Source organism: Nicotiana sylvestris, chromosome 3 (assembly GCF_000393655.2).
Source record: "Nicotiana sylvestris chromosome 3, ASM39365v2, whole genome shotgun sequence".
NCBI classification, from domain to species: Eukaryota; Viridiplantae; Streptophyta; class Magnoliopsida; order Solanales; family Solanaceae; genus Nicotiana; species Nicotiana sylvestris.
The window spans coordinates 196,389,181-196,414,824 of record NC_091059.1 but is presented as its reverse complement, the minus strand read 5'-3'; the positions used below and the strand labels follow the sequence as shown (position 1 = coordinate 196,414,824).

Below are 25,644 nucleotides of genomic sequence, written 5' to 3'. Positions count from 1 at the left end.
GTTAGACTACAATTAAGAAAATAAATTTTAGGCCTTACTCAATTGAAGAAATAATTCAAAGTAGTAAGAATTGTTCAATATTATATTATTAAGAAGACTACAATTCATACTTTTAACTACATATATATAATAATAGCTGTATTTGGTAGACACTTAAAAGAAACATCTGTAATTACCCTAACTACCTTCTAAACTTAATCTCGTGTAATTTTGATGAAATTGAAAACAAATAGATTTTAAAAAAATTATAATTATGAATAGCAAGGTGGAAATTGCTTGGAATTACAACAACAACAACCCAGTTAAATCTCACTAGTGGAGTCTAGGGAGGGTAGTGTGTACGCAGGAGGCTGTTTCCGAAGGACCCTCGGCTCAAGAAGACAAAAAAACAAAAGGAGACAGTATCAGTAACACCACAGAAATAATATGAAAAACAGGAACAACATGAAATCAAGAAGAAAGATACAAAACAAAAGTAAAATAGTATCCCTACCAAACTAGTCTCATAAAGTTATGACATCAGGCAAGACTCAACTACCTCCTAACCTACAACCCTAATAATCGACTCTCCACATGTCCCTATCAAGTGCCATGTTCTCGGAAATCTGAAGTCTCGCCATATCCTGCCTAATCACCATCGTCGTCCTTAATGCATCTCACTTGGTTTAAATCTCGAGCTTTCCTCTCCCTCAGCTTGGCAAGCCTAAATAATTTCTTCTCCCCGCCTTTTTTCCTTAGTTCCTCATACATACGACCATAAGCCGTAGTCTTAGCCTCCGTGACCGCCAGCTTCGCTTCCTTCCTAGCTACCTTATACCTCTCCATGCACGCACGCCTCTCCTCCTCACATATGCTCCCCACTAACGTCCGGTATGCCTCCTTCTTCGCTTCCACTTTACCTTGTACCACTTCATTCCACCACCAGTCTCCTTTGTGCCTGCCAGAGACGCCCGTCGAGACCCCTAACACCTCTCTTGCAGCCTCTCTTATACAGTCTGCTGTCGTTGACCACATAGTGGTTGCGTCAGCACTGCTCTTCCAAGCTCTCATAGCCAACAACCGCCCCTCCAACTCTTGGGCTTTATCCTTAGTTAAGGCTCCCCACCTGATTCTCGGTCTTCCTCGAGCCGACTTCTTCCTCCTCTTCACCATAATACCAACGTCCATCACCAAGAGCCTATGTCGTGAGTATCTCACGTGGACTTACCTTGCAATCCTTGCACAACCCTCTGTCACGCCTCCTAAGGAAGAGATAGTCAATCTGAGTCTTCACCACCGCATTTTGGAATTACCCAAAACGAAATGCAAATTGAGAATTCAATTTGACAAAAAAGTACGACTGGTGTCCGTTTGATAGTTCAAACAATTTCGACTAGAGCATAAATAAATAGTAAGTAAATGAGGGGAAAAAAGGTTGAGAAATATAAAGACAGCACAAGCAATTGCGCAAGTCACGTGACTATCGTGACTCTGGAACGAGGACCCATCGATCTTTTATAATTAATTTTTTTGGAATTGCAGTCGTATACTCTTGACCTAATATTTATTTTGGTTTTTCATTCGGTGATTGGTAATCACAATTGGACTTCAAATATTTCCTATCAGAATTTTATTGGAAGTTGAAACCTTTGATTAATGACGAAGATATCATATTTATCCCACTGTAACCTAGCATTTTCTTTTTTCGTTTTTTTTTGTTTTCAGGTTAAAAATTGAAGTGTAGGACCAGTACCTCACAACTCTTCACTATCGTTTTCCTCTGCTTAATAAATCAACATACAATTATAGCAGCAAATCAATAAACGAGCTGACATCTTTGGAAGTAATTATTCTTATTAATATGTATGTCTTTTCTTTCTCTCTAATCTCCTTGTTGTTTGACTTGCAAATTGAGCTCGTTAGACCCTTGCAAAACCAATAAATTATTAAAGAGAGAGAAAATTATCCTATGAATATTTAAACAAACGTAATTAATTTAAATGTCACGTATGATATGCCGTCGACGTGTATAGAATACTCGATGTCTTAAAAAACCTATATTTAAATACTATTATCCTCCATTACCATGTCTTGAGCATGCCACCAATTTTCACGTACGAAAATATTAACTAAATTTGTAGGCTCCCACATGGGATTTTATCACAAGTCTCCATTTGTAGGTTAAAAGAACTACTTCCTTCGTCCTAATATATGTTATTGTTCAAAAATTTCGAGATTCAAATGAATTATTTTTTGTCATAAATTTTTATGTGTTGTTTAATTATTTTAAATTATTAATTATAGTTATTTATAGCACTTTTTACTTAATTTTTAAGTATGTAAATTTTATTTCAAAAATTTAAAGATTTTATGTCCAAATACTCGATTAAAATTAAAAAAATTGAATCTTAAAAATAAAAAAGTGTCACATAAATTGGAGAGAAAGATGACAACTGATGTGGAGATTCGTTGTTGAGTAGTATCATTCTGAACGCCGTCCTCCGGGCACCACATGATTAACCTTTGAATTAATAAAAAGCGAACAATGATGATACATGATTATAGTTTTAGGTGCGGATTAATGGTAACGAGTTGAAGGCGTAGGCATTATTGGGGGAGACGAAGCATTAAATTGGGGTTTATCGGGACCAATGCTACGAGCTTCCGGAATAGAATGGGATCTTCGTAAAGTTGATCATTATGAGTCTTACGACGAATTTGATTGGCAGGTTCAATGGCAACGAGAAGGGGATTCATTAGCTCGTTATTTAGTACGAATCAGTGAAATAACAGAATCCATAAAGATTATTCAACAGGCTAAATAAATTTGGCAAATAGTAATATGAACAGTTTAAATTTTAGAGATAAGTTTAATATATAGTAGCTCGTCATATAACTTGAAGCTCCTTCTGAAACGCTATATCACATGAATTTATAATTATTTTGCAATAATTTGGGTTCAACTTATATTGAACCCCAAATTTATAAAATGCTGCAATGTTTATCTGGATTTGATGGGTTGAAAGTGAATTAAAAAGGAAAAGAACAATAAAAAAGATAGAGACAATGTCTGACAAGGGTCAAATAAAATTGGACATGATTAATTAAAAATGAGAGAGCTAATATTATTTGAAGAAGGAGATAGAATAATTTATATTATCATATATATACAATGTCGTCAACACTAAATAAAATGGAGGCATACAATCTTAATGAGAAGATATAAAACATAAGATGATGCAAAGGTGTTTCAATAATTATCCCTCCATCTCATTTTATTTGATACACTTAGCTTTTAATGTATGTCACATTTCTATTGATTTTATAGCCAAATAAATTATGTCATGACATATTAAAAATTACAAAGTAAAGTTTTAATTTTTTCAAAATTTCGTCAAACACCTTCACGTAAACTGAGGTAGAGGGACGAAGAATAGTTATAGTCAACTGCCATTTTCACTCGTGCGTGACTAAAATAAAAAATATTTATCGATATAAAACTTACCTGCATTCTGTGTTTATATCAAATCAAACAACTTAATTAAGATAACCATAATTAAGTGACAAATGCTTGTATAAAGGACATTTATTTTTTGCATCCATTTAATTTGATGTACAAACACAGATGACTTTTACCATTCAATTAAACTAGTACTAGTACTACTAGTAGATAAACAGTTGAAGCTTAGGAGTAACAGTTCATTAACTGTGGAGTAATAAAAAGTTAGTTGAAGACCAAAATCAATGACCCTCCACCGTATCTAACAGTCAACTCCTACCAGCCCCCCCCCCCAACTCTTCTCCCAACCCACAAACCCACCTCAGGTCCTCCATTTGTTTGTTTTATATCCTTTAATTCATCTATACCCCACTAATTTTCTCTCCCTCCTCTCCAATAAACACAGTCTTACTCTTACACTCAAAAAACGCAGAGGAAAAAAAAACAAATAATAAAAATTCAGTTTATATTTATGTCTCTCTATCTATTTTCACCATAATCCAATCACTCTACTGCCATGGGCGTTGTGGACATGTCGAATAACCATCCTCCTTCTCATGAAACCAAAGATTTCTTTCCCTCTCCTGCTCTATCTCTCAGTCTCGTAAGTAACTAATTAATTTTATGCTTTCGTAAAATCGCCCTTTTCCTTTTCCTCCTTGTGCTTCTGCTTTCGTTTTATTGTTTTTGTTTTGATTTTTTGAAGGCTGGAATTTTCCGAGATGGCGGAGCCGGCGGAAACATGGAGACGGAGGAGGTTGAGGATGGAAGTGCAAGTAGAGGACGGCCGAGAGAAGAATCGACGGTCGAGATTAGCAGCGAGAATTCTGGACCACTGAGATCACGCGGTTCTGATGATGATTTTGAGCATGACGATATAACTTGTAACGAACACGAAGAAGATCCTAACAACAACAGTAAGAAGAAGAAAAGAAAGAAATATCATAGACACACTGCTGAACAAATCAGAGAAATGGAGGCGTAAGTTCATATGACTCTTTCTCACCGTAAATATCTGATTTTAATTAAGAGAAAAATTACTTCTCCTTTAGTCTTTTTTTCGTTTGAAACTTGTCGTTTTGCTGGTACGTTTTTCTGTTGAATTGACAACAGAAGAACCAGTCGATGGAATTCAGCTTAGTCTCCTTTCTTCAATGATAAAACTCATAATCCTATCATTAATTTCTACCATGCATATGTATTTTAGGTCATTAATTCCCTAAAACATATTTTCGATCAATTTTTTTTTTTGTATAAACCCCGTAATGCATGCAATTAGCCAGTTTTGTCAATTTCTTGTGTTTTATTCTTCTTAATCTACTTTTATTTCATTTATTGAGTGTCAACCGACAGCTGATCATTCACTAAAAAAATTGTTTTTCAACTTTTAATCTAATTTTTAGTAAAAAGCTAATACCAGCAGCTCATGTAATAATTACGCTATATATAAAAGAGCTTTTAGCTTCACTTCACATATTTCAAGAACTGTAAATCTTAAGTTTCTCAATTTATGCATAAGCCAATGGGTCTCCTTTTCTACTTCCTTCAATACATATGAAATCAAAATGAATTTTATTTGACAGATTATTCAAAGAGTCACCCCATCCAGATGAGAAACAAAGGCAGCAACTCAGTAAGCAATTAGGTCTTCATCCAAGGCAAGTTAAGTTCTGGTTTCAAAATCGGCGCACCCAAATTAAGGTAATTATATACTATATATTATAGAACTTTATTAAAAATCTATTCTCGAATAGTGAGGACATATATAAGAGCAATGAATCTTTCTTAGATATGATTATAAATGTCACAGACCACCGTACGTAACCCCAGTCCCCAGAGACAGTGTATAATTTTTGTCCTAATTCAAGTCTTGTCTGGTCTCGTTATTAATCGGTATAAATTGTGACGTGGAAAATTTTGCAGGCAATACAGGAACGCCATGAAAATTCTTTGTTAAAAGCTGAAATAGAAAAACTTCGTGAAGAAAATAAGGGATTAAGGGAGACGTTGAAGAATCCTTCTTGTCCTAATTGTGGATTTACTATCTCTAGCAATAATGATGCTCCTACTCTTCCCGCTGAAGAACATCAATTACGAATCGAAAATGCCAGACTTAGAGCTGAGGTAATTTGAACACAAATCGTTATCTTCGAAGAGCAAACATATATATATATATATATATATATATATATAATCGATGTGTTCCAACATGTATATAAAAGAGTCTCTCCAAAATTTAAATTTGATAAATTCAGCCTTTAGATTTTTTCACTAAATTTATTGTATTTTCAAATTAAAATTATGATTTCAAATTTGGCCCCTATTGAGCATATAAATTATCTCATCATTTTAACTTCAACTTGAAATATTATTTGCAAATCAAATGTTTGTTTTACAAATTGGTCATTATATAAAATTCAACTTGGAATAGAGAATTTGAAGTTTAAAAAATGGTTTGAGGAGTAGGTGAAGGTAAAATAGTACTACTACTAATGATGTTTAAGTAACTCTTTTTCCAAGCCAAATTCATCTCAAATACAACTCCAACTTTCAAATACTCTTTTTCAATACCTTTTTTCTTTCAATTTCAACCAAATATTGTCCAAGTACCTGATTAATCATTTGTTATAATTGTAGTGATTTTTTTGACATATATATATATATATATATATTCTTCCGATTGAGTTGAACCATTAATTATACGATACATATATACCCTCCGTACATATATATATATATAACATGCGCTTCTAATTAATTGTGGAGATGCAGGTTGAAAAGCTTAGGGCAGCATTGGGAAAATACCCAATAGGGACATCACCGAGCTCCTCGTCATGTTCAGGAGGAAATGAAGAAGAAAATAGAAGCGCTTTAGATTATTACACGGGCATTTTTGGGCTTGAAAAGTCAAGGATAATGCATGTAGTTAATCAAGCAATGGAAGAAGTTAAAAAGATGGCTACTAGTGGAGAACCACTGTGGATCAGAAGCTTTGAAACTGGGCGAGAAATACTTAATTATGACGAATACATGAAGGAGTTTCCGACTGAAAATCCCAGAGACGATGGACGGCCTAATAAGAGATGTATTGAAGCCTCCAGAGAGATGGGAATTGTATTCATGCAACTCCCTCGACTTGTTCAGACTTTCATGGACGTGGTAAGATCGATCACCTATTCTTATTTCATCCACATAATAATAAATAATACTCCTTCTATCTCAATTTATGCGATATTTTTTTCGCATTCAAACGTCTTAATTTTCATCATGCATTTGAACATAGAATTTTTCAGTTTTTTTAACTACACATTAAAAAAATACCATAAGCCATAATAATTAATAATTCAAATACTTAAAAGGCATATGAAAATATTACATTCAAAGAAGAATTCGTTTGAATCTCGAAATCTGATCAACACCTTCACATGAACTGGGACAGAGGGAATAATATATCTTATTTATCGTTCTTTTAAATTGAATTTATCTCAAAATATTTAATGTTTTAGAAAAACAAAGAATCATCTATTACAGTAATTTCTATTTTCAAATTGTCTAATTATTGGAGTGTTAATTAAGTAAATTATTTAAGAGAGATAAAAGGTAGTTTTAATTTGACAAATAGTTTTATAATTAAGACTATTAGATATCTTTCTTAAGGATCTTGCAAAAACCTTATAAGACAGATACTATGAACAAGAAATAACATTTATTAAGGAGTATTACAACATCATGATGTTTAGACCTCTTCTTTTAGGATTAGCTTATGAAAAAAAATATAATTTATGTATATTGATAGTATAACGAATTTGCAATTAATGTATTTTAACCTGCATAAATAGGTAAGCTACATTATTTTTATGGGGTCACTATCCCACTTATTATGGACGGTTGCATAGTATATACTGATCCAATTTTTTTAATGACATAAGAAATAATGTACAAAGTAAATAGAAAAACAAAAAACTTTACAAACTATGTAAACCTTGAGTCCAAATTAAAATCTGCTTAATTATGTACACATGCTATCTTATTAATGTTAAATTCTTTTTCAAATATATTCCTGAAGAATCAATGGAAAGAAATGTTCCCATCGATGATCTCAAAAGCAGCAACAGTAGATGTGATCTGCAATGGTGAAGGTGCTAACTGCTGGGATGGTGCAGTTCAGCTAGTAAGTAGCTTCATACAATTGCCCACTGACCTACGCTCAATTGCTTAATATAAAGAGTTTGTTTTACAAAAACAGAATATCGTAAACATGTACACTACTATTATTACCCCCCAAAAAAGGCTTGTGAAAGAAAGATAAGGGTTTTGTCTGTGTGTTCTTTATAACTCACTGGGTATTTTGGTACACAGATGTTTGCAGAAGTGCAGATGCTAACACCAGTAGTGGGGACGAGAGAAGTGTATTTTGTCAGATATTGCAAGCAATTGAGCGTAGGTCAGTGGGCAATTGTGGACGTTTCTGTGGACAAAGTTGAAGACAACATTGACGCTTCTCTCGTGAAATGCAGAAAATTACCCTCCGGCTGCTTTCTCCAAGAACAATCCAATGCCCACTGCAAGGTAAGTCTACCTATGTTTTCAAACTCTAATTAATTATCTGTTTCTTTTTTCTTTTCTTTCTTATCACAACACAACTAGCTGGAAATGGTCTGTGCATGTACTCTCCCACAGTTCCTACCACACTCTACTCTATATTTTTTGTGTAGAACATTGCTAAGGTCATATTACCATTTGGTTGAACATCCATGTAAAACTTTTAAGGGTGTCAAACGGCCGGGCTGGCCCTGACCGGCCCGGTGGTAAGGGAGCCGAGCAGCGCTGGCTTGAGACGGGAACCGGCCTGTGCCAGGAGAAATTTTAATACCGGGAAATCGGATCGGTCCAACCCGGTAAGGTCTTATTAATAGTGAACCGGTTAACCAGACCGGTTCGGACCGGTTCAACGACTAGTTAATTTTTTTTTATATAGTCTTGACCGTTGGCAACGGTCAGCTGCCATTTTGACCGTTGCCCAACGGCTAATTTGAAAGAATAGTCCTTTTTTGGGCCATTTTTTCAAAAATAATATTTTTATTATTTACTAATTTAGCACTTTGAAAAACTATAAATAGACACCCCCTCTTTATTTCTTCACTCATCTCTTAATTCACAAACCCAAATTCTCAATTCAAGTTAAATCATGCTTCGTGCTTCTAGAGTGCGCTCATATGTTTGGGAACACTTTGAGGTGGTAGAAGAAAATGAAAAAGTTCGCAAAGTAGAGTGCAAGAACTGTGGTTGAGTCTTAAATGTTTGTCGAAAGTGGGAGGGCACATTACATGCTGTTTAACGAGGCATATCAAGAGTTGTCTTGAGCGTCCTCCAGAAATTCGTATTTAAGTTGATTTCAGACAGTTTGTGTTATTTTGAATTTATTAGACTTATTTAAGCTTAATGTGTTAGTTTGTTAGACAAGTTAATTTAAAGTATTATATGCAATGAAAATATGAAATGAAAGTCTTTGAAGTTTGATCCTTACATATTCGTCTTATTAAATAATTTTATGTAGCCACTTAATTTCAATTTTAAAATTTTAAAATTCAAATTTCAACACTCCAGTTTAAGTTATATTTTTTTTCGCGTTCATCGTATGATCTTAAATTCGTAATGAATTTTTCAAATATAAGGCTTTTAAGGTTTAAAGCGTTTGAAGTTTTTAATTTTTTATTCAAAATTTCATATATAAGGCTTTTAAAGCCTTTGAAATTTATTCAAACATTCTTTTTATACGTTAGTTTTTAGTATTTTACATTTTTATTTTATATTAATATAAACTACGATTGTTATACAAAATACAATGAATAAATAAATAAAATCGGCCCGGCCCATTAGACCCGGAACCGTTCCGGTTCACGGGAAAGCCAGGAACCAGTAAACCCTGTAAAAGGACCAATACTAAAACCGGCCGATTCCCTTTTCCTCTAGTCCGGCCCGGCCCGGCCCCTTAACACCTTTAAAAGTTGGAAATTTTACAACCTATAGAATACATTAGTACCCTATTTATATTAAATAAATACTATTTTAAAATATTACATCCTATAAATACCTTTTATTCTTTATAGCAAAAAATCTAAATATAGTTCCATCCTACAATTAAGGCACCATATATGCTAAAAAATATTTTTCTCTCTCATTTTTTTGTATTTTCTCTCACCTAATTACTGTATAACTCCTAAACACGTTCTCTCTCTCTCTTTTACATTGTGAAATATGCAATGTATTCAACTGTATTTTTGTTTGCAACTGTTCAATTTTCCAGTAAGTTTTCAAATGTATTCATATGTATTCAGCTTACTTATTTTTTATGTCATGTGTGTGATATCTAGTTTTTAATATGTATTTAGCCTTGTTACTGTATTTACTGTATTTAACTTCCCAGAATTTGCGCAAAAATGTTATTGTATTTTATTTGTATTCAGCTTGAATACAGATACCCATTAGCTGGAGTTTCCGTTTTTACGCCTATTTTTTTGGTTGTGTTAATGAATACAACTGCTTAAATACATGAAATACATTGTATAAAAACATAAAAAGGTATTTATAACAAGTAATATAGCAAAGGGTATCTATAAATGACTAATTAGGGCTAAAAGATGGTGTTTTATGAAAAAATCTCTTAAAAATTTTAGTATCTGATGTTGGGCATGCTAAATTCTGGAAAAATCTTAAAAGCACAGGTAATCCACAGGAAAAAGAAAGTGGGAAATTTTTAATATGGTTTTATGATTGACAAATAATTGGACGAACCTAGAATTTTAAAAGAAATAGACCAAAAACCGAAACGGAAGAAAAACAAAAGCAAGAGGAAAAAAAAGACACAGCAAGAGTTGGGATGCTGCTATGTATAAATATAAGGATTTAGCGTATAATACACATTGGTAGTGCAAAGAATTTTTACACTATCATTGTTGGAGTTAAGTATATATGTATCAGACTGAACTCCAATAATTATTATATGTACGTATATTAATCTGTTGTGGCGTGTGACTTGAATTATTTCTCGAGTTACTACTTATTTTACTTATTAAGAATGATTACATATAGTTATCTTTTACAATTTTCAGCATATCGTATAAGTTAAACTCTAAATCTGATTGCTCTCATGTTTAGGTAACTTGGGTGGAACACTTGGAGTGCCAAAAAAGCACAGTTAATTCCCTGTACCGTGTAATTGTCAACAGCGGCCTAGCTTTTGGAGCAAGGCGTTGGATGGCTACACTGCAGCAGCAATGCGAGCGCCTCCTCTTCTCCATGGCAACCAACATTCCTACCAAAGATACAACTGGTAAACTAAATTTCATGTCTTACATAAACTAATTATTAATTCCAAATTGGTTCGAAAATTCATGAACTGTGTAAATGAATTGAAACGTACAGGTGTTGCCACACTTGCTGGTAGAAAAAGTATACTAACATTGGCACAAAGGATGACATGGAATTTCTACCGTATGCTTGGAGCTTCTAGTTATAATACATGGAACAAGATTCCTAGCAAAACTGGCCAAGAGGATATTAGGGTGGCATCTAGGAAGAACTTGACAGATACCGGTGAGCCCCAAGGCGTGATCCTCTGTGTTGTTTCATCCATTTGGTTGCCAGTTTCTCGCAACGTACTCTTTGATTTCCTGAAAGATGAAACTCGTCGACATGAGGTTAGTAAATTCAATATTTAGCTCATTGCATTACATTCAATATATTCCTCAAGGAAAAAAAAACAAAGGGTTGACATTTTCAATGTATTTTATTATCTAAGTGGGATGTCATGTCAAATGGAGGTCCAGCGCAATCCGTTGCAAATTTAGCTAAAGGTCAGGACAAAGGAAATGCAGTCTCAATCCAAGTGAGTATAATATACCTCTCATAGAAAGATGTTTCCTTTTATCTTCCTTAATTCTCCTTTTCCATGAATGTAAGCTATAAGGAAGTAATTTAGAAGTGGCCGATGGGTGGTTCGATCAAACTTATTGATTGGGCAATATTGGTAAGACCAAGCTCCCGTTTGGCCATAGATTTTGGCTTCAATTTTTTAAAAATAATTTGAAAATATTATTTGTTTATGAAATATGATCATGTTTTGGGAAAATTCAAGTTCCCAAAAACTGGTTTAGTTCAATTTTTTCTTCCACCATAAAACTTCAATTTTTCTTCAAATAAAATGCATGTCCGAATACAACTTCAACTTTCAAAAATTATTTTTTAACACAACTTCAAAACTCTTTTTTTTCAAGTTTCAATTACATCTATATCCAAACACTAGCTAATAAAAAGTTATGATCCAACCCACTCAAAGTTTAATAGGATCAAGATGAGTCAAATAACGAGTCATAACCCAACATGACTCATCCTCCACTCCTTTTTTATTTTGCTTTTCGAAGAACATATGATAGCTAGTGTATTTTTCTTAAATTAGCCGTTTAAGTTTTTCCAAATTTACCTAATATTGCATTTTAACCTAACAGATAATACTATTTTAACCTGCTGTGACCCAATAATTTAATGGATCATTTCGAATTCAATCCATTGAGTCAAGTCAACAAATTGATCAATATATTCGACCCGTTTTACTTTGGGCGAGTTACTAAAAAACGAGTTTGATTTTGCCATCTCTAAAGAAATTTGATGATCAGTACTACAACTTTTTCCCAATTGAAAGTTTGAAAAAATTGTACTCTTTTCAGGCAGTGAAATTAAGAGAAAACAAGATGTGGATCCTCCAAGATACTTGCACCAATGCTTATGAATCTACAGTGGTCTATGCTCCAGTCGACATTGCAGGCATGCAATCTGTTATAACAGGCTGTGACTCGAGCAATACCGCCGTGTTACCTTCGGGTTTCTCGATCCTTCCTGATGGCATAGAGTCAAGGGGTTTAGTTATCACTTCCAAACCAGAGGACAGAAGTTCAGAAGGAGGTTCCTTGCTAACAGTTGCTTTTCAGATTCTAACTAGCAACTCTCCAACAGCTAAACTTTCTAAGGAGTCTGTTGAATCTGTCAACAATCTTTTATCATGTACATTGCACAAGATCAAGACAAGTTTCCAGTGTGATGATGGATATTAATTCTTGTAGGTAGAAATATGCTAATTTCATCATACAGATGGTATAGTTCTTCTGATCCTTTACCCTTTTAATCTAAATAGAATGACGAAAAGGATTCACGTGAAGTGATGGGTTCTTTACCCGTAAATGTAATTCCCAACTCCAAAAAGATAGGACATATCTACTTCAGCATTCTCAGCTGTTGTGATATTATCAAGATAACCATCAAAAGAAACTTGTTACAACACAAATGTGTATATACTATAAGGATTCTCGTCATCTCATGTATAATTTTCTTTCCTTCTCTTCTTCAAGCTTTAAGTTTTTTGTGCAGTAAATTTACAAAATTACCTCAATGTCAATGTTTTCTTTTTCCAGCTGACTTAGAAGCAGCCAAACTAAATTAAACTGGATATAAGAAATGAAGTGGAATAAAAAGATGGCAGTAGTAGAAGGGTGTATCTGTATCTAATACTTCCCAAAAATTCTAAGGGCACGTACAGCATTTTGCCAAATAAAGTATGCTGAGAAACCACTAAAACGTTAACCAACTAATAAACAAACAACTTTGACACTAAATCGGGCAGTGAAACTACAAGCTGGACAACAAGGGATAGATTTACATCGATGTAAATGAAAATATGGAATACCTGGTTTGCACTTTAAAATTGGAACCAGAACAGGATTTTTGAGGTACATTTTTAAGGAAATCTATTTTCTTTCATCATAGGAGTTCAAGTCTTTCCAATTAACCTCAGGCACGGCAAGTTTTTACCTCTAAGAAGATGGTAAGTATGTAGTTATGTACACAAGTGGCAAGCTAGCTTCAATATTAGTATGCTTGTTGCCTCTAAAATGATATATGCAGATTTTGTGCATTATGCTAGCTTTATTATCATAGGTTCAGAGTATGACTTGGATAAATGATGATATGCCCATTGATGCAGCTTCCTCTTTCACCTGTTACTACTAAGGTATAGATGGTAAAAAGGGAAAATATATCTCTTCCCCACTCACTGACACAAAGATGAATAGCATTTTATGCAAAGGAATCTGATAAAAGATGTAGCTGAACTTGCGCAGCTTCTTGCTTGCACTAGAGCAAAACTTGATCAGAATATCTTAACTACATATAGCAACCATTACGACAATATGCTGCTTAGAGCATCTTTCCTCTAATAATTGTAGTCTGTAGAATAATCCTTTTATCCAGGAGCTGGAACAGTAATGTTTGATAGATGAGTGTACTCAAGTAAAACACTAAGTATGCGATAAATACATTTTTTTTGACAAAGCAAAGACAATATCCGAATGTCTACCTCTCATCCAAGATAAATGGAACCTTATCCATGAACAATATATCCAATTACAAGGAGAAAATCTCAAGCTTTAAGAATTTTCTAAGTGTTAGTCATAGATTTTACATCTTAGGCTTCATATGTTTCAATCCTGCAGACAGGGTAAGTTCAAAGGAGAAAGCGACTTTTAGAAGACACGTAAAGACAGACAATTATCACTACACCATCTGTTAAGCGCATGATATGTGTGTTAAGGAGGTCAGTCAGATAATTCAATGGTTGTGGGATTGTGCAGCCCCCACCAATTTGAAAGCAAAATTCACATTGCTATAGAAAGGATCTAATTAGTTGAACTTTGTTATAATTATATTGGATTAGTACATGGCCATCAAGTTCTGAAAACCACAAAAGCAGTAATTTCATCAGTTAATCATGTTCACTAATCCACATGAATCACAAGTGGAGTTAGAACTCCACTACACTGCTGAGGAAATGAATATCCAGAGTGTTAACTCAAAGTTTTTGACTTTGCATATTAAAAAACTCTATGATTTGGAAATTCGCAAAAAAGAACACTTGAGAAACATTAGATAGCTAAGGATCAAAAGGTTCATTTACGGGTCGGGTCGGGTCTGATAAAGTCATACATTCGGATTCACAAATAAGGAGATAAAATTATCTGAGTACTACAAAAGCATCAATCAGAATTGAAACCAAATAAATTCCCCATCTAAAAATAAGTATCAAAATACATGATTATCATGAAAGCATAACAGGAACCAACAGAAAAAAGAAACTGAAGAGTAAAAGATTTTGGAAAGTGCCCAAGAAAGCTCTCACTCTAACTTTGCTGCAGAGAAGATTCAAGCGGAAGCCCAAGTTCCTGCCCGTCTTCCTCCTTGGGTTTGGGCTGGTTTCTCGGAGGTACAGGTACAGCAAGGAAAGCCTTAGTCTTGCTAATGGGAGCAGTCTTTTCAAGCTGAACAAAATCCCCAACTTGGAATTGGTTCAAAGGGTCATGAGCTTGGTACTTCTTCTTCTTCCTAACCCTACGCTTGTATTTCGGATGAGGCGCAAGACGGGTAACCTCCACTGAAACAGTTTTGTCATTTGTGGAGCAGACGACACGGCCTTGCATTGATCTCATGGCTCGAATTGGAGGCAAGAAAGCTGGGGGAGAAGGGTTTGGGGAAGTGATAGATGAAGAGGGTTTAGATAGACGGGAAAGAGAAGAGGAGCCATTAATGAAAGGGGTGGAAAGGGAAAGGGATTTGAATTGGGAGAGAGGAAGTTGAAGGAGAGGAGAAGTTAGAGACATTGGTGAGAAGCACAGAGCACTGTGTTCGGATAACACAAAGAGATGAGGGAGGAATGAGGATATCCTTCTTATATTATCTCTTCCTCTAATCCTCTCCTCTTTTTTTTCTTCTCCTTCTTTTTCTTTTCCCTATAAATAAAATAATTTTAAAAGAGCTTTAATATTGTGTCTCTAACTCTTTCACTCTCTTTTTTTTTCTTTTTACATTGGAAAAAGAAAAACGGTTCAAATATGTCCCCGTACAAAAATTTTTATTCTGTGTCTCGTACAACTGACACTAGTTGTATGAGGTAATATTTTTATCTCATAATTTTATGAACCCAGAAGTATAAGATTGGAGTCCACAAATTTTTTAAACAAAAAGAAGCCTCATACAATTAGTGTTAGTTGTTTGAGACACAGAATAAATTTTTTAGTACGGGGACATATTAATCAATGTTGACCTTTGTTAATTGGTCCATTGATATTTTCATGTTAGTAAGTTATATCGTATTTATGATTGACATAAACGTAATTCCAATATAAAATGGATGGACTTCGACTGTGTTTGGTACAATGGAAAATGTTTTTTGCGAAAAATATTTTCCAAGAAATTGTTTTCTTGGAAAATAAATAGTAATCTTATTTATTTTTTAGTGTTTGGTACACAATTAAGGAAAATGACTTCTCAAGAGTATTCATAAATAATTTAGATATAATAAACATGAAGCCATAAACTTTCAAACCAACAACCTTCCAAAACCACAAATTTCATAAGCTTTCAAACCGCTAAACTTTCAAAACTGCGAAATTTCGAACCCGTAAATTTTATAATTTCTAAACTCGTAAACTTCCAAACACATAAACTTCCGAACTCATAATTTTGGAACTTGTAAAATTTTGAACCTTTAAACCAGTAAATAAAAAAAATTAAAACTGAAAAATATATTTAAATTTTTTTTCGGGGGAGGGGGGGGGTGATTAATGAACGAAAAAAAACAGAAATTTAATTTAAAAAAGGTAAAAAAAAATTTTGTGCACTCGGGGGGTTGCAGAAAAATGAAAAAACAAAAATTTGAAATTGCAAAAAAAAATTAAGGTAAAAAAAAATATTTTTTTTGCGGGAGGGGTAGTAGGGTGGGTGGTAACAGAAAAACTGAAATTTGAAGGGTGGGTGGTAATGAAAAAATTGAAATTTGAAAAAAACAAGCCTTTTTTGGAGAGAGGGGGTGGGATGGGTTGGTGAAGGCGGGGAAGGTTGACAAAGAGTTTTGAAAAATATTTTTCCTTTCTCTTGATAAGGAAAAAATTTTCCTCCAATTGGAAAACATTTTCCTCTAATAAGGAAGATATTTTCCAAAATATTTAAGCCAACCAAACATGAGAAAATTGGAAAATATTTTTCGGAAAATGTTTTCCTTCATACCAAACACACCCTTCATGTGTTCATATTTTCCAAGAAAAAAATCTAAAGTTACGCTTCAACTTTTAATTATTTAAAAGTTATTCTCATTGGAACTTTTACCTTCCCCAGATCCCACTATATGAAATATTATTGGGTATGTTATTGTTGTTTTATTGTATTGGGACTTCGTTAGAGGTCAAAAGCAAAAATAAAATATTTTTTGATTGCAGGATAATATTAAATCAAAAGTTAAATGGAGGGCAAAGTTGTGCTCAATTCTAAATGGTGGCAAATTTATCACTTTCCCAAAAAATATTATCCCTCCCCTTCCGGTTCATAATAAGTAACTTTTTGGTATTTGACACATCCATTAAGAAAATAGTAAGTCTTAGAAAATAAGTATCTTGATTAAATTAACCTTAATTAAAATTTGCATATTGTTAACTTGACACATTGAAATATGTAAATAAGCGCAAATTTAAATAACTATAGTTAATTCATTCTTAATTATATAAAAAATACACTTATTCCAAAATAAAAAAGCTAAAAAAATCATGGGCCCGAGGAAGTAGTATATTATTAGAACAGATTCTTAAAGGGGCGTTGAGACGTGACCTATTTGAGATTTTTGTGAGGGAGAAAGGTAGTGGAAACAGAGTGTAATCCATGAACTCAAATTTGAGTTGTACAATTTTTTATTTTGAACATTCTTTCATGCACAGTTCGCGTTTGTGCAAAATTTCCTATGGAATTAAAAAATAAATTCCTTAGATTTCAATCGTGGTAGACATTAAAGGAAAAGAAGACTTTAATTAAGGAAGGAGTAGGTTTAGTCATTTATTTTAAAATATATTGTAAAAAAATAATGACATGAACTCCACCTAAGCTTAAATATTGATGGCCCCCTGCCACTATGGACAACGGTTAATGATAGGGGTGTTTTTGTTTACTTTGCTAACGGTAGAGGTAGATTTGAACAGAAAATATAATATAGGGTAAATGTACACTATTTTTCAATAGTACAGGGATACCTGACCCTTTTCCCTACAATTAATTTAGAATTTTTCGTATTCCACAATTTTGGAGGAGAACAAAGGGGTTTTTGCCCTTCATTTGATTTGGCCAGCAGATGGACTTAAAATTGACTATTGTTGTTATACTTATGTTTGTCTGGAGTTTTTCCAAGTCTGGTGAAAGATTATGTTAGTGGAAAAAGTCTATATATGTCTCTGTACTATCAAATATTAGTTAATATGTACCCCTCGTTGTATTACTCGACATTATCTACCCCTACAACTATCTATTTAAATATATCTACCCCTTCATTCAACGAACCCATTCTGGGTGGACACATGACAGCATTTTAAACAACCCTAACCCATTTTCTCACTAATATCCAGACCCACCCGAAAAGGCCCGAACCTATTCTATGTAAAATATGTCTATTAGACACTATAGACAACACGTTTTGACGTGGAAAATAAGCCAATGGAATATCACCACGTGGCATCTGAAATAATTCAAAAATACTTTAATAAGCTAAAAATAAAAATAAATTTTTATACAACCCCGCCCCTTCATCTTGATCTTCCTAGCTCTTTCCACCATTAAAACAAACCGACAATGTTGTTGCGATGAATCGAAAAATAGTTTAATTACCGCAGCTTCTTCCATGTCGCTTCATTTTTCAACATTTACAAAGAATCGTAATAACATTATGTACGACGCACTCTCTGAACCAATCCAAGAACCACTAGTCTTTTATTCATTTATTGTTTTTATTGTTATATGAATTCCAGTCACCAGGAAACAGTAAAAACGATGTCTTTTCAAAATTAACTTCTCCAAGATCTGCATTTTGGCTACCTCTTTCCAGGTCATTTTTATTACATCCAAGATGAAGTTGGACGGAGCTAGTGTATTGGTGGGAAAAAAAGTGTTACACGTAGAATGTTAGTATGCTGACGAAGTATGACGTATGGAGCAGTGATATAGCGACAAATGACATTCTCAATTAATAGAATTAAGAATACGAGGAAGGCATAGGAAAAACACCCACGAGATAATACAAAGAAGAGAGGACCTGAAAGTTGTCAAAGAAAAGGCGAGGACGGAATGAATAAGGATAAAAAAGAAGGGAAGATACATGAACCAGAAGTAAATAAGGAAGGGGAATCGGAGTAGTTATAAGACATTTATAGCAATAAATATGCCAGTTACGACTATCTGAGGTATTGAGCAATCAATACAATTAATGCCCATAATGAATTTAGATTATGTGAGAAAATCGTTATAGTTGTATACTCCTATATAAGGATACATAATTTTATTTTTAAGGACAAGTTACCACTACTACTGAAATACATATTATAATTCTCTGCTTTATCAAAGTTTACAACCTTGATTTTAGGGATTGACTATCGTTTCATTCCTTACTTCTCTTTATCAATTTTCTCTATCGTTTTTATTATTTTCCTAAATATTATTGTGAAAGTGAAGTAAAACTTGGTCATCAGTAACCCGTTTTCTTCTAAATATAGACTTTGATCGAGAAATTTATTTTTTGGTTAAACAAATTGGTTCTGTTACCGGGAATCTGATAGTCTTTTCACTTTCCAAATTTTTTTCTCTGACAACCAACTATGTCGACTGTTAATGATAATAACCAGTTGAACCCATAGGAGGGAGTAACTCGCCACTCCTCTCTCTACAAGGATCTCCTCAACAGTCCCGTGAGGGGTCACCTAAAAGATCTACGTCACACGTGAATGATCAACAAGAGGACGAACAAACTGTCGAACAAGACGCTTTAAATCAATTGATTGCAGAACACGTGAACAGTGCTCTTCAAGCCTTTGTTAGGGGATTGCCAACTGTGCCACAAACTCCTCCAGCAGTCAATACCACAACCATAGAAAACCCACGCTCGGAGCTCGACAATTCTGGAAGTGGAGGAACTCCCAATGAATCTCGTGATGGAAGGTCAGGTACACCAAATAATTCTGATTTACAAAGTATGGTACTAATTTTGCAGAAACAGTTGAAAGAGCAAAATGATTGCATAAAGCAAATACCTGGCGTAGCGCCTGTGATTAAAGAGGTAGATATTGATAAATATTCACAGCAGCCCTAGAAGCCAAGTGCAGCTCCTTTGCCGATTCCTAAAAAGTTTAAAATTCCTAATTTTCCAAAATATGATGGAACAACTGACCCTCGAGATCACGTAACTGCGTTCACAACTGGTGTGAAGGGCAATGACTTAACCAAGCAGAAAATCGAATCAGTTTTGGCTAAAAAGTTTGGTGAAATGCTCACGAAAGGAGCATTAACGTGGTATTCTCTTTTACCCGAAAACTCTATTGATTCTTTTGCTGAGCTTGCAGATTCATTCATAAAAGCACATTCGGGAGCTCAGAAAGTTAAAAAAGGGATAGAAGACATCTTTAAGGTAAAACTAGGAAATACGAAATACGAAATTACTTAGGGAGTATATGGATAGATTCCAACGGGAGAGGATGATGTTACCACGGGTACCTGACAACTGGGCAGCCATGGCATTCGCAAGCACTCTAAACGAGAAAAGTTCGGAATCCATGAGGAGACTGAAGGAAAGTTTTCGAGAATTTCCAGCAACAACTTGGAATGACGTGTATAACAGATACAACACGAAGCTGCGGACAGAAGAAGATACGGTTGCACAACCAAGGGTTGATAAAAGAGCAAAATCGAGACAATCAGAATCAGAAAAAAGGACCAGAAAAACAGGTATGAGCCATACATAGGACCTGCAGGTCGCGATTCTCGGTCTAAACAAGAAAACATACAATCTGAATCGAGATTAAGGCAAAAAGATGTAGGTTCTTCATCTAGATTCAGAAAGGAACGGGATGCACGAGGCATCGACTCTAATACACATGCGAGGGTTGGAGATTACAGTTTTAATGTCAGTACCTCCGAGTTGGTAGCTATTTTAAGAGGTGTGGGAGATAAGGTGTGATGGCTTAAAGAAATAAGATCAGACCCGAGCAAAAGAAATCCAGATTTCTGATGTGAATTTCACAACGATGATGGACACAGAACAGCAGATTGTAGGTTACTACAGGGAGAAGGCGAGCATTTGTTGAAGCAAGGTTATCTAACTGACATGTTCAACGAGAAAGGTAGACAATCATATATGAAAAACAAACAAGAACCCCCAAAACCTCCATCTCTAAAAAGACCAGTTAATGTAATAACCAAGGGAGACGAGGTCAATGGTGTGACATATACAGCTGCAAAAAAGACATCAAAAGTCACAGTCACTCATAGGAAGCGAGTTCGCCAAGTCTTGGATGGAGACAGTATAACATTTGATGATGAAGATGTGGACGGCTTGATGATTCCTCACAATGATGCACTAGTAACATCTCTACTTGTACACGATACTAACGTAAAACGAGTTTTGATTGACCCAGGTAGTTCTATGAATATCATTTTACTAAGGGCGATGAATGAAATTCAAGCTAACGACAAGGTGATACCAAAGGCATGGTCTTTGTCTGGATTGTATAATTCAAGCGCTATCACAAAAGGGAAACTAGTGCTTGCTACGTTTGCAAAAGGGGTTATCAAGGACACAAAGTTCCATGTGATAGATGCAGACATGGCTTATTATATAATTCTGGGAGGACTATAGATTCACAATATGGATGATGTACCGGTCCACATTGTATCAAGTTATTAAATTTCCTTCACAGTGGGGGATTCATCAAATCCATGGAGATCAACAAGATTCTAGAGGTATCAATTCAGTGGTGGCTACAAGCACGATAAACAATGTCGCAGGCGAGAAATAGCAACTACAGAATCCAGTTGAGGACGTCGTAATAAAAACCTCAACTGAAGGCATTCCAGGACAAACTGATGTTGATTCAAGGCCTAATGTTATTCAAGAGCTAGAAGAAAATGAAAACATTAAGACAACTACCGAAAAACTCGAAGCGGTGGTGCTATTTATACACTGGCCAGACAGAAAAGTTTACATCGACGCAAACCTAAGCCTAGAAATAAAAGGTAAGTTAATTGAATTTTTAAAAGCTAACGCAGATTGCTTTGCTTGGTCGCATTCAGATGTGGCAGGTATACCACCGAAAGTGATGTCCCACAAACTGAATGAGGACCCATCATATCCACCTGTCAAGCAGAAGAAGAGGAATCAAGGATCCTTCAAAAATCAAGTAATCCAAGATGAAGTACAAAAGCTTTTAAACATTGGGTCAATATGAGAGGTAAAATACCCTAACTGGTTAGATAATACTGTGGTAGTTCTAAAAAAGAATGAGAAATGGAGAGTTTGTGTAGATTATACTGATTTAAATAAAGCTTGTCCTAAAGATTTTTTTTTTGTCGCATATAGATCAACTAATTGATTCTACCGTATGACATAAGCTGTTAAGTTTTTTAGATGCATATTCAGGATATAACCAAATAAAGATGGATCCTACAAATGAAGAAAAAATTTCGTTTATCACATATAGGGAGGGACTTACTGTTACAAAGTCATGCCATTTGGTCTAAAAAATACTGGAGCCACATACCAAAGATTGGTGACTAAAATATTTCAAGAACATCTGGGAAAGACTATGAAAGTCTACATTGACTATATGCTAGTCAAATCAGCACAAGCGTGAGATCATTTTCAATATCTGTCAGATACTTTTCAGATTCTTCAAAAATACAATATGAAGCTAAATCCAAAAAATGTGCTTTTGACGTGGCTTCAGGTAAGTTTTTAGGTTTACTTGTTTCTAACAAGGGTATTGAAGTGAATCTTGAACAAATCAAAGCTATCAAGGAATATCGAATGTACTCACAAGCAAAAAAGAAGTACAGAGATTAACAAGAAGAATAGAAGCCCTGGGAAGGTTTATTTCAAAATCATCGGAAAAAAGATTTAAATTCTTTTCAATATTGAAAAAACAGAATCAATTTGAATGGACTGATGAATGCCAACAAGCCCTCAAGGACCTAAACTAGTATTTGTCAAATTCACCTTTGCTAGCCAAACCAAAAGACAGAGAAAGACTGCTTATTTACCTTGTTGTGTCAGAAGTGGCGGTAAGCGCGATGTTGGTACGAGAGGATAAAGGTAAATAATCTCCAATATATTATGTTAGTAAATATTTGTTAGACGCTGAGACACAATATCCTCATCTAGAAAAGCTTGTTTTAGCATTAATTATGGCATCTAGAAAGCTGAGACCTTATTTCCAATGTCATCCTATCTCTGTAATAACTTCTTTCCCCCTGAGGAATATATTGCATAAAAAAGAACTATCTGGTAGGTTAGCTAAGTGGGCAATAGAACTCAGTGAGTATGATATCATATATCAGTCCAGAACTGCAATAAAAGCGCAGGTTTTAGCAAATTTCATAGGAGATTTCAGCACAAATTTAGTTCTTGAAGCAGAAAAGGAAATACAGGTATTTACCGGATCTAATCCGGGGACATAGATTTAATTTACTGATGGTTCCTCGAATGTTAACAGAGCAGGCTTAGGTATTGTTTTAATTCCGCCTTTAGGGAAAGTCATAAGACAAACAATAAAATGTTATCCCATCACTAACAATGAAGCAGGGTACGAAGCTGTGATTATATGTTTGGAAATAGTACGAGAACTTGGCATAGAATAGATTTTAATCAAAAGTGACTCGCAGGTAGTTGTTAACCAAATGCAGGAGACGTACATAGCAAAAGAGGCACGAATGCAACAATATCTGAAAAAAGTAGGGGTATTAGTCAGACAATTTCAGTCGGGGAAGGCCGTACAAATACCCAGGGAGGAGAATGCGGAAGTAGATGCGCTGGCCAATCTCGCATCTGTTACAGAAATAAAAACTCCAAAAAATGCTATTGTAATACATTTGTTTCATTCGGCACTCAACCAAGACAAAAATGAGGTAAGTTTTAATAATCTAACTTGGGATTGGAGAAACGAGTTTGTTAACTTTTTGCAGTATGGACTCTTACTCGAAGACAAGAAGAAGTCACAGTTACTTCGCCAAAAAGTCGCCCGGTATTGCTTAATACGAGGAAATTTATACCGAAAGTTGTTCAGAGGACCTTTGGCATGATGTCTCAGACCTTCACAAAAGGAATATATGATGAGGGAAGTACATGAGAGGCACTGCGGCAATCATTCTGGAGAAAATCATTGGTAAAGACTTTAATAAGAGCAGGATACTATTGGCCAAAAATAGAAGAAAAGCAGAAAACTTTGTAGCCAGGTGCGATAAGTGTCAACGATATGCCAATAACATGCACCGCCCAACAAAATTGTTACATTTAGTTATCTCGCCATGGCCTTTCATAAAATAGGGAATGGATATCATAGGTCTGTTACCTCAAGCTAAAGGAAAGGTACGGTTTCTATTAGTTTTAACAGATTATTTTTCAAAATGTGTAGAAGCATGAGCTTTCAAACAGTTACGGGAAAAAAAGTTAGGGACTTTATTTGGCGAAACATTATCTTCCACTTTGGAGTTTCAAAGGAAATCTTGTGTGACAATTTCCCACAATTTATAGGCATGAAAATCATAGAGTTCTTTCAGAGTTGCCAGATTAAACGGATTACATATGCACCTTACCATCTTGTAGCCAATAGGCAAGCTGAGTCAACAAATAAAGTTATTATTAATAACTTGAAGAAGAGACTAGAAGAATCAAAAGGTAAGCGACCACAAGTGTTACCAAGGGTATTATGGGCTTATCGAACGATAACAAAAACAAGTACGAGCGAGACTCTATTTTCACTTATCTATGGCACTAAAGACTTAATTCCAGTAGAAATAGGTGAACCAAGTACGAGATACACATATGATACTGAGGAGTCAAATTTGGAAGAAATGCGAATGAATTTGGATTTACTAGAAGAAAGGAGAGAAGCTACGGTAATAAGGATGGCGGCTCAAAAACTGATGATTGAACGATACTACAATAGGAAAGCTAATCTGAGATACTTCAAGATTGGGGACTTTGTCCTCAAAAAGGCGTTTCGATCAATAAAAATGGCTAATGTAGGAAAGTTAAGTCCGAATTGGGAAGGCCCTTATAGGGTTCGAGGCATCTCTGGAAAGGGGGCATATGAGTTAGAAACCATGGATGGCAACATACTACCATCAAATTGGAACGATGTTCATCTGAAGAAGTGTTATTTCTAGATGAAGGAAGTACTCATGGTCAGGTATTACTCAGATAGAATTTTATTTTATTCTTTTGAATTTTACTAACAATTTTAGATGATAGGCAAAAGCTAGCCCATACCACAACAACAACAGCCCAATATAATCCCATAAGTGGGGTCTGGGAAGGGTAATATGTACGCAGACCTTACCCCCTACCCCGAGGGACAGAGAGGCTATTTCCAGGAGACCTTTGGCTCAAGAAAGCAACAAGAGACGGTATATTAGTACCATCAATAAACTCATAAAAAAATAACAACAATATAAGAAATACGAAATAGATGGATGGTATAATAATAACCAGCAGCTAAAGCCCTGCATCAGTAGATGACCAGTATCATCCTAAGACTAACTCCTAACTGGCTAGTCTCACTCTAGTGCACTGTAGAAATATTCATAACTTCCCCCTAACCTACAACTTTAATGCTCGACCTTCATAATTCCCTGTCAAGGGCCATGTCCTTAGTAATCCTAAGTCGCGCCATGTCCTGCCTGATCACCTCTTCCCAATACTTCTTAGGTCTCCCTCTACCTCTCCTCGTGCCCACTACAACCATTCGCTCACACCTCCTCACCGGTATATCAGTGCTCCTCCTCTGAATGTGCCCGAACCATCTGAGTCTTGCTTCTCGCATCTTGTCCTCCATGGGGGCCACGACCACCTTCTATCGAATATCTTCATTCCTAATCTTATCCATCCTTGTATGCCCGCACATCCACCTCAACATCCTCATCTCTGCTACTTTCATATTCTGGATGTGTGAGTTCTTAACCGGCCAACACTCAATCCCATACAACATGGCAGGTCTAACCACTGCTCTATAAAACTTACCTTTTAGTAACGGTGACACTTTCTT

The 25,644-nt window shown here is 35.0% G+C and overlaps 5 protein-coding genes across 5 annotated transcripts; 3 read left to right on the top strand and 2 right to left on the bottom strand.

Annotated features, from left to right (window-relative positions):
- Nucleotides 1–627: 627 nt before the first annotated feature.
- On the bottom strand, nt 628–1,167 carry LOC138888547 (uncharacterized). The gene has a single exon (XM_070170427.1). The coding sequence runs from the start codon at nt 1,165–1,167 to the stop codon at nt 628–630; it is 540 nt and encodes a 179-aa protein (XP_070026528.1).
- Nucleotides 1,168–3,882: 2,715 nt separating this feature from the next.
- On the top strand, nt 3,883–12,867 carry LOC104227632 (homeobox-leucine zipper protein GLABRA 2). The gene is made up of 11 exons (XM_009779911.2): nt 3,883–4,082; nt 4,185–4,459; nt 5,062–5,179; nt 5,402–5,602; nt 6,251–6,637; nt 7,545–7,649; nt 7,838–8,047; nt 10,637–10,811; nt 10,904–11,178; nt 11,280–11,366; nt 12,205–12,867. The coding sequence occupies exons 1-11, from the start codon at nt 3,996–3,998 to the stop codon at nt 12,586–12,588; spliced, it is 2,304 nt and encodes a 767-aa protein (XP_009778213.1). The 5' UTR covers nt 3,883–3,995; the 3' UTR covers nt 12,589–12,867.
- Nucleotides 12,868–14,569: 1,702 nt separating this feature from the next.
- Nucleotides 14,570–15,285, bottom strand: LOC104227633 (small ribosomal subunit protein uS17c). Its single transcript, XM_009779914.2, has one exon. It carries the CDS (start codon nt 15,181–15,183, stop codon nt 14,707–14,709), a length of 477 nt encoding a protein of 158 aa, XP_009778216.1. The 5' UTR covers nt 15,184–15,285; the 3' UTR covers nt 14,570–14,706.
- Nucleotides 15,286–20,058: 4,773 nt separating this feature from the next.
- Nucleotides 20,059–21,242, top strand: LOC104227635 (uncharacterized). The gene is made up of 3 exons (XM_009779915.1): nt 20,059–20,332; nt 20,425–20,558; nt 20,670–21,242. Exons 1-3 carry the CDS (start codon nt 20,059–20,061, stop codon nt 21,240–21,242), a joined length of 981 nt encoding a protein of 326 aa, XP_009778217.1.
- A 460-nt stretch (nt 21,243–21,702) lies between these two features.
- On the top strand, nt 21,703–24,766 carry LOC138888546 (uncharacterized). Its single transcript, XM_070170426.1, has 7 exons — nt 21,703–21,821; nt 22,259–22,329; nt 22,608–22,694; nt 22,737–23,029; nt 23,264–23,506; nt 23,564–23,622; nt 24,013–24,766. The coding sequence occupies exons 1-7, from the start codon at nt 21,703–21,705 to the stop codon at nt 24,764–24,766; spliced, it is 1,626 nt and encodes a 541-aa protein (XP_070026527.1).
- The last annotated feature ends 878 nt before the right edge of the window (nt 24,767–25,644 follow it).